The sequence below is a fragment of the Dendroctonus ponderosae genome, unplaced genomic scaffold (assembly GCF_020466585.1).
Source record: "Dendroctonus ponderosae isolate FM_Combo_2020 unplaced genomic scaffold, Dpon_F_20191213v2 Dpon_F_20191213_11, whole genome shotgun sequence".
Lineage (NCBI taxonomy): Eukaryota > Metazoa > Arthropoda > Insecta > Coleoptera > Curculionidae > Dendroctonus > Dendroctonus ponderosae.
Genome location: NW_026017213.1, coordinates 978,787 through 988,220, shown reverse-complemented (window position 1 = coordinate 988,220; position 9,434 = coordinate 978,787). Strand labels below are relative to the sequence as shown.

Genomic DNA, 9,434 nt, shown 5'->3' with positions numbered 1-9,434 from the left:
TGTCCTGTTTGACCTATGTATGTGTTATCACAATTCAAACAGTCTATTTTGTAAATTACATTAGGCGTGTCTAACTTGTCAATCCTAGGTTTAAAATTGATAAATAGAGACAATAAATGACTGAAACCCAGGAATAAATTTTGATTAAATTAAAGTTCAATCGAATATTAATTATGAGTTTCACTACTGTACCGGCGCAGAACACCTCAGGAACATTAACGATTACGTAGATTACAAAAATAAATCTTAACCGCACGCCAATGAACACTTGCCTGCTAGTTGATAAGGTGTCAGATGAAAGCGAACAGCTGATAGTTTTTAAGGTTATCTTTCATTGTCATAAGAACTGTTTGTTTTTTGCTGTTTTGTGTTGATTTGTCGATTTAAATGCCTGTTTCGGTAGTGTTTGCGTGTTAGTTCCGAAATGGAGAATTTGGATTCGGAAGTGAGCAGTCTGGACGAGCAGACACGTTTAATCAACAGTTGCTCAGACAATCGTTCTGAGACCAGCTTAGAGGATAATGTAGTCGACACTCGCTCTGAACTCAAGTTTGAAAGGGGTGAGTGCTATAGAAGTCTCTGTTATTAGTTCCTAAATGTACCCACATATGTTAACCCAGTCGGACAAAATGGGGCAAAGCTGAGTAATTGATTCCTGCCGATATCTGTTTTTTATGATGACTGCTTCTAGTCACTTGAAAACATTTGAAATTCTTCATTGGGATTTTGGCAAATTCTCCAGATTCCGCACTGCTGATAAATGTCTTTTATTTACACGTTACACATGCATTTTGCATCTACAGGGTGAGTTTACTGAACCAAAAAGATGTTAATAACTGCCACATAAACCTAATAAAGCAGCTTAACATAAACAATGAAATAATGATAAGAACAGAATCTGGTCTAACAAGAGAGCTTAAAGTTCCATCCGGCATACGACAGGGAGATATAGCCCATGCCTTTTTAACATCATAATGGACCAAATAATTGAAAGTGTGAACCAAGTCGATGCAGGATTCAAGATGAACAACCACCGTCTGAGAATACTCTGTTACGCAGACGATGCTGTCTTGATGGCAGAGAGCTAAAATGACCTTCAACGGCTTCTCTGCAGATTCAACCTAACAGCACAGAGGCTTAATATGCAAATTTCGATCCAAAAAACACAATCTATGGCAATTCAACAACGTAAGCAATGTTAACCCACTTATAAAACTGCTAAACGATATCACAAAAGATCAGTATGTAGTAAAAGCACTTGGAGGAGATCAGGTCAAAGTACAACCAAAAACAAAAGATGCTTACACCAAAATTAAAAATGCGCTGATTGCAAAGAAAACTCAGTTTCATACATACAAACCAAAACAGGAAAAATGCTTCAGAGTTGTGTTGAAGAACTTACATTTCTCAACTGAACCTGCTGAAATTAAAGCTAACATAGAACTCTTGGGACACGAAGTCGAGAGCGTATGGAATCTCAAACCGAATCGCACAAAGAAACCACTACCATTGTTTCTTGTCGATTTAAAACCCAAGGAAAACAACAAATCTATGACACAAAACTCTTCATGAATTCCATGGTGAAATTTAAACCATCACATTCAAAAAGAGATTTACCTCAAAACCTAAACTGTATCCTAAATTGAGAGAAAAGAACCATTTGCAACATCAACACAACATCAAACAATACAATGCTCAACCAAGTGTGGCTCAGGGCTAATAACCACCAAAGGCAGAGAGTTATTGCACACAATGACTTATACTAACTTGAGCCATCTCGCAACTGGTGAGCCCACAACTATTGGCCAACAGATCCAGCCAAAATTCCTGATGCGATAGATTTCTTTATCTTGAAAGGCATCAACAACAATTACCTTAAAGTGCAAACAAGAATAGACCTATCTTCAGACCACTCTCCCGTAATCTTAACGATGCTCTCCAATATAGTTGAAAAAACCAAACTACCGACACTTCACAACTCCAAGACGAACTGGGACGCATTTCAAGAAATATTGGATCAACACAGTGAGCTCAAGATTCCCCTTAAAACTCCAGGAGACAGCGAAGCAGCAGTGAAAAGGCTTACAACTGCCATCGAAACATCAGCTTGGGAAGCCATACCGAAGCCGAAATCTGATAAATCAAAGAAAAAATGCCCGATTATTGTCAAAGAAAAAATTGCTGAAAAAAGATTGAGAAAAAAATGGCGGCTAACCAGGTTGGAGGTGGATAAAAGGAACCTTAACAAGGCGACTGGAAGACAAAAAACTTGCTGCAAACATTGAAAAACAGGTCGGTTCAAGAATATCTGGAAGGGTTGTCCGCTACTGAAGCAACAGGATACTCCTTATGGCGAGCCATGAAGAGACCGCAACAACCAGTCCCACTCCTGAGGGACGCTGCTGGAAAGTGGGCCAGAAGCAGTAACGAGAAGGCTTTCGCGTTTGCACAGCATTTTTCTGGAGTTTTTGAACCTCATGATCTAGTATCAACCCAAGAAGAAAGACAAGAACTAGAAAGCGTCCTTAGTGCACCCTACCAGTTAGATAGACCAATAAAAAGATTCACGTACAACGAAGTCAAAACAGCAATTTTAAAAGAAATTAATCCTGCCAAAGCTCCTGGGTTCGATCTCATCACTAGAAAAATTCTGCAGAAATTGACGAAAAAAGGTTTAGTTGCAATAGTACAAATCTTCAATGCTGTCCTTTTACACGGCCACTTCCCTCACCAGTGGAAAGTAGCTGAAATCATCATGATACTCAAACCAGGCAAAAACCCAAACGAGCTGACAAGTCTTTTGCCAATAATATCAAAACTATTTGAAAAGCTGTTCCTCAAACGACTTGAGCCAATCCTACTTGAGAGAAACTTATACCTCACCATCAGTTTGGTTTTCGAAACAATGGGACTGTAGAGCAAATTCATAGAATCGTAAAACAAATCACAGCGGTACTAGCCTCACATAATTGTCCCAGAAAAGCATCGAATAACTTGCAATTACATTTAAATAAAATCCAAACATGGCTACGAAAATAGAAAATCAAAGCCAATGCAAGTGAATCAGTACGCGTTACCTTTACACTGGGAAGAGAGGACTGTCCACCGGTTGTCCTGAATATTTGTTTATGCAAACTGTGTTTTTTACGGCTCCCCACAAAAATAAATCCAAAGGTGAAAGATCCGGTGATCGCAGTGGCCATAAAAAAGGGGCGTTTCGTCCAATCCAAGCCCCAGGAAATGTTACGTCCAGGCGATTTCGCACTTGGGAAAAATTATTACCCCGACTATTATACCGACTCCCATTTAAGGTGCCTTCAAAATTAAATGCTCCAAGAATTTTTTAACCTGTCGTTCCGCTCCAAACGTTAAACCCAAATTAGAATAGAGCATTCAAAACTACAATTATTCCTTTTTCGAACTGCTATAGTTTAGAAGATCCCTGTACTGGTCATCGAAGAAAACTCACCCTGTATTTATGCGACACAGGGTTACAAAAGTATGGAATAGCAAAACTAAATATTTATCAGCCTGGACAATTTTCAATTTTTGTTTGTACTTTTGCATTTTGTGAAGTTGGGCTTTTAACTCAAACACCCATAACACGTTTTTGGCATCTGCATGGTTCCCAAAAAGACTCAAAATACTTTTAAAACTCACAAATCTGTATTGTTACTTGTTTCAGAGGCAGAAAGCGATGCGGAAAGGGAAAAGCGAAAGCAGATTGAAGCGGCCATAGGAAATGACCTCACAACACTGAACACTTGGAAGGACTTGGCAAAGAGCAAGTTTGGGCTGGTCGGAGGTACATTTTAGTCAAACTGGAATAAATGGTTTGCGAAATTTTACGAATTTTCAGATGATTTGCGGTACACAGTATGGCCGTTGCTACTGGGAGTGGACCCAAGTACGGACGAGAAGATTCCCTCTTTAGAAGAACTGTCCGCTCATCCCGAATATCAGCAAGTAGTTTTAGATGTAAATAGATCACTTAAGAGATTTCCTCCAGGTACGTTATCGTTACCCGTTCAGTTAACAGTTTAAATTAAAAAAAAACCTCAATTTAAGAGTAAAGCTGATGCCTTTTTTCTAGGCATTCCATATGAGCAAAGGGTGGCGCTGCAAGACCAGCTAACTGTTCTAATACTGCGGGTCATAATCAAATATCCTCATTTGAGGTACTACCAGGTAAGTTTGATTTAAGTAAGTATTTCTTTATGCAAATTAGTTTGCACCGAGAGGTTGAAGACACCTTTATGTAGTGCTATATTGCAAAGCTATTTTTAGGAGCAATTTCCATATTTAGATGGGGAGGCGAACATATTGCCTTACAGGGTGATGCAAAATTATTTTTAGTCATTATTTTAAGCGATTACAACGCAGAGTACGGAAAATGTGCACCAGTGCTTCGATTTGCCTGGCACTCGATTTACACGAATTTGGTTTTTATCATCATTTTTAGAATAATTATTTATTTATTTAGAAACAATAAATAACTAATTCGGGCCTATTTGTGGTTAGTTTTAAAAGGGCGCTCTGCAAACTTGAAAATGTATAACAATGTCGATTATGCAAAAAGCATACTTTCCTTCCAATCGTTCATATGGGAAATGCGGCGTGTTTTGAATGATGGTGTGAAGAAAGTCAAAGTTGTTATTATTTCCAAGTAAGTCACTTTCAAAGAAATTCGTTTTAAAACTTAGACCTTAATTTTTTCCCTTCGGAGACTTTGTCCCTCGGTGAAAATCTCGTCTATAGGCACTAAAGATTATGCATTAAGTCGATTTATCATGTGCCTCAAAGCACCTAAAAACCGGATAAATTTGGGATTTTAATTATTAAACAATTTTTTGAATGGTTCCATCAGTTTTTCTTCAAGTGTAATAGAAAAATAGTTGTAAGCAAAAGTCCTCGCAAAATAAGGCAATAAATTGGCCTGAAGCGACCATAATCATTCGGAGTCGTAAAAAATGTGCTTGAAATAATCGAAAAATTGCCAACAGAGAACAAGAAAAGAGCAGAAGTTTGGAAACCGTTTAAAATGACAATAAAGAAAAATGTTTTATGAGTTTACAAATTCTATAAAAAATACTGAAACACACCGACTGATATCAAAGAAGTTTTTCGCGATAGAAAAAAACGCCAACCTTCTCGTCGGAATCTGATCGAAAGCCGTTCAACGCGCGGGTAAAAGCCCATATAAAAATTCATAAACCACACAGAATATTGATCGAAATAGCAATTTTGATCGAATCAATATCACTTCGTTTCCTGTTCAGGAAAATCTAATGAGAAGCGCACGGAACAAACTGTTGGTTTACGTTCGAGGAAAATACTTCTGGAAAATCGACGTTTAAATGAATAAAGCGGTTAGAAGTAGCACAAAAAATGGCAAGGGTGGACAATACGATCCTATTTATTTAAAAATTATTATTTCAAAGTATAACAGAAAAAAACCATTGAGTTGAATGGAAATCTGTAGTGGTTTTGAGCAAGTTGAAAAACAGTTGAATATGAAAAAATCAAATCATCAACGCCTTTTTGCAATTCAAAAAACGTTTGTGAAACCCTTACGAAAAGAAAAAATGCCAAAAACTGCAGCATTTCCAAGACGAAATCGAAACACATTAACGATATTGACACGAACTGACGAACTAAAAGAAAAAAATCTTCCGCCTAATCGACGTTTATGCTTAACAATTAATAAGCCTTTAAGAAATCACAAAAAACACACACAATAACACAAGTAGGCAGTGACTTATTCTTAATTTTACAATTATTGATTACAAAAATTAACTAAAGCAAAGATCAACAAAAAGATAAATCGAGTGACGAAGAAACCAATAAAAAAAGCGTCAGATTATTGCAAATAGGTTGTGATTTTGCAAGAAATGTCTTCTAAATTGGGCAAATACAGTTGAAGATAAAAATTGGTCGTAAAAAGCCTAAATAATAAATAATAAATACGTAGACCAAAAATAGGCACTCCACTGGATTCAGCAGCTCAAAACTCATGAAAAATATACAGGGTGTTTTTTTTAGTGCGATAGAGTTTTTTAGTTTCATATCAAAGTTGACGCACATAGTGCGCACATTTTAAAAATATCTTATATGATACAGAGTGTCTCAGAAAAGCGAGGCAAGATCAAAGTGTATTTTTTTAAATAGAACTACCCAGTTTTCATTAGCTCATGGAATGTAGCTCATGTAAATTGTTTTTTTCTTACTTGCGACTTTGGCAGATTATCGGCATTTTAGTGAAATTTTGCTTAAAAATATGGTATCTTAAAATTTATTGTAGAAGCAAAAAAAAGCAGTTAGAGACACAAAAAATGACGTCTTTCCAATCACCAGAGATCCGTTAAGAATTCTATTGAAACAAAAAATTAATACATTGTACAGGGTGTTAACAATGTGGATTTCAATCTAAAACTTTTTAACGCAATGCAGCTTTTGTTTTTCAAATGGAAGTACCTGTATATTAATACGTCATTAGATAGACAATTTACAGATTTACAAATTTGTATTTACACTTTAAGCTGTGAAATCAACCGTTTTCAAATTATAATTTATTTTATTTAAAAATTTCAAAAAGTTGCTACATTTTGTAAGGTGGCTAAAATACACTTTGATCTTGCCTCGCACTTCTGAGACACTCTGTATCATATAAAATATTTTTAAAATGTGCGCACTTTGTTCGTTAACAACTTTAATGTGAAACTATTTTTCGACCAACGGAAATAATGGACTCTATCGCACTAAAAAACCACCCTGTATAATTTAAATCAAAACTGGATGATTATTATATTTTGTTTCACTCATTTTTCGAAGATTTTTGCTTATATCGAGAAAATTCGAAATTTCGATTAGTTATTAAAAATAAACAGACACGTTTTTCCCATATAAAGTCAATGGGAGGGAAACCTGAGGTGCTTTGAAGCACGTGAGAAATCAATTTAAAAAGTCAATTTTAGAAGGGATTTTCACCCGAAGACAAAGTCCCCGAAGAATCAATGGCAATAAACTTACCAGAGCTGCAACTGCATTGAAATCTAAAACGCGTCTCCAAGGGAACTTCAGCGAACCATTTGATATAATTCCCATTCTTATTTGTACCTTTTCCAATGAAACGTTGACCACGTTTTATACTGTTACGGTTACTGATGGATCGGTGGGCGCCGAGGTTCAGTACTGGTTTCAAAATCACGTTATCAGCTATTATGCACTGAGATTAAGTAGTCGAAATCTACTCAATGAGTTCAAAAAAATCCCCGATAAAAAACTAATTGATATTAGATAGTAATTGAATAAGCATCATGCACTTACCAGGAAGGACGCAATCTGCAATTTCCAAATTTTCGCCAAGGTTCCATTGCCTCTCAATGCACCCATGATGCAGTTTTGCTGTCACGCATTTTACTGGATAGTTATTAGCATATTCAAACAGCAATTTGTGCCTACGTAAGATTAGATAGAAACGGGCTGGAGGTTGTTTGTTTAGTCGCAATTTTGATCGACATACATTTAATAAACCGATACCTTTTGTAATTACCGGAACTTGTCTGCTGACATCCGATTTTCATACATAGTTTAAATCGAAACGATCGCACAAGGAAGCCAAGTGCACTATAGAATTATTCTTGATACTTGTATGATGTAATCGAAAACGCACAATAATTTTTTTAATTGGCATCTTACTCTCAGTAGGTGGGTTCCTCGGCTTAGTGTCATCGTGTTTTTATTTATGGACATCCATAAACCATCATCATCGATTTTCTGCACGATAAGGTTTTAAGTAACTTTTTGCGCGTTTCTACATGATTTAAACCGGTTTTGAGTGCTTTTGTGTCGGTTTCAAGATACCAATTACCAATCTTATCTGAGGATGAAATAGGGCAGGTTACAACAATGGGGATTTATCGGTAATTTATAATGGTATCATTATAATTTGAATGAATCAGTAAATAGTCAATTCCTGTTTAGAACCTTTTTAGAGTGGCGAGATAAACTAGTGCAGACCAAATGAGCCTAAAAAAAAGAAAGCAACTGCTAAGATATAATCAAAACGTGTAAATATCCAGGAATAAGTCGGTGATGATTTTGGGTATTTTTCTAGCTTTCACCCATTTCTCGCTCGAAGTTATAAATTTGTTCATTTCACAGAGAATGGTGGTTTTGCTCAAAACTGGTTTGGGAAGTGTAGGATAAAAAAATGGAAAACCGCTCAAAATCCTTCCGAAGTTTAAAAATTCTTTCTGATTTTACCAGTGTTTTGAATGGAACTACATTTACACCACATTTAAACTCAAGCTTCTCTTATCAATTGCTCAAACCTTGACTCCGATGTTTCAACTGATTGTACGAAAAAAATGGAAAACCGCGCAAGAACACTTCAAAGTTAAAAATGTATTCTAATTTCCCCAGTGTTTTGAATGGAACAAAATTCGCATCACATTTAACCTGAGGTTTTCCTAATCGAGTGGTGAAATTTTTATTCCAATGTCTCATCTGATTGCTCAGAAATCGCCTTTGAAATGTAGGCTGAAAAAATGGAAAACCGCGCAAAAACACTTCAAAGTTAAAAAATTCATTTTGATATCACGAGTGTTTTGAATGGAACAAAATTCACACCACATTTAACCTGAAGTTTTCCTAATCGACGGATGAAATTTTCATTCTGATGTCTCATCTGATTGCTCAGAATACGCCTTTGAAATGCGGGCTGAAAAAAATGGAAAACCGCACAAAAGCACTTCAAAGTTAAAAACTCATTCTAATTTCATCAGTGTTTTGAATGGAACAAAATTTACACCACATTTAACCTGAAGTTTTTTTATCGAGTGGTGGAATTTCCATTCCGATGTCTCATCTGATTGCTCAGAAATCGCCTTTGAAATGTAGGCTGAAAAATTGGAAATCCGCGCAAAAACACTTCAAAGTTAAAAAATTCATTCTGATATCACGAGTGTTTTGAATGGAACAAAATTCGCATCACATTTAACCTGAGGTTTTCCTAGTCGAGTGGTGAAATTTTCATTCCGATGTCTCATCTGATTGCTCAGAAATCGCCTTTGAAATGTAGGCTGAAAAAATGGAAAACCGCACAAAAAAACTTCAAAGTTAAAAACTCATTCTAATTTCACCAGTGTTTTGAATGGAACAAAATTTACACCACATTTAACCTGAAGTTTTTTTTATCGAGTGGTGGAATTTTCATTCCGATGTCTCATCTGATTGCTCAGAAATCGCCTTTGAAATGTAGGCTGAAAAATTGGAAAACCGCGCAAAAACATTTCAAAGTTAAAAAATTTATTCTGATATCACGAGTGTTTTGAATGGAACAAAATTCGCATCACATTTAACCTGAGGTTTTCCTAATCGAGTGGTGAAATTTTCATTCCGATGTCTCATCTGATTGCTCAGAAATCGCCTTT

The 9,434-nt window shown here is 36.1% G+C and overlaps 2 protein-coding genes across 4 annotated transcripts in view; one reads left to right on the top strand and one right to left on the bottom strand.

Annotated features, from left to right (window-relative positions):
- LOC109544124 (uncharacterized protein At4g17910) overlaps window positions 1-7,900 on the bottom strand; it is a 37,389-nt gene extending 29,489 nt beyond the window's left edge. Inside the window, exons 1-2 of one of the 2 annotated variants that reach the window (XM_048662496.1) lie at window positions 7,327-7,900; window positions 7,030-7,191 (exon numbers count right to left, since the gene is read on the bottom strand). In XM_048662496.1, coding sequence (XP_048518453.1) covers window positions 7,030-7,104 — 75 coding nt within the window. In that variant the 5' untranslated portion in view covers window positions 7,105-7,191; window positions 7,327-7,900. Of the gene's footprint in view, window positions 1-7,029 lie in introns of both variants that reach the window. The other variant, XM_048662495.1, reaches the window with a different exon arrangement.
- LOC109544735 (TBC1 domain family member 20) overlaps window positions 272-9,434 on the top strand; it is a 12,006-nt gene continuing 2,843 nt past the window's right edge. For both annotated transcript variants that reach the window (XM_048662497.1, XM_048662498.1), the window contains exons 1-4: window positions 272-560; window positions 3,686-3,805; window positions 3,860-4,009; window positions 4,094-4,188. In XM_048662497.1, the coding sequence (XP_048518454.1) occupies window positions 425-560; window positions 3,686-3,805; window positions 3,860-4,009; window positions 4,094-4,188 (501 nt within the window). In that variant the 5' untranslated portion in view covers window positions 272-424. The remainder of the gene's footprint in view (window positions 561-3,685; window positions 3,806-3,859; window positions 4,010-4,093; window positions 4,189-9,434) is intronic.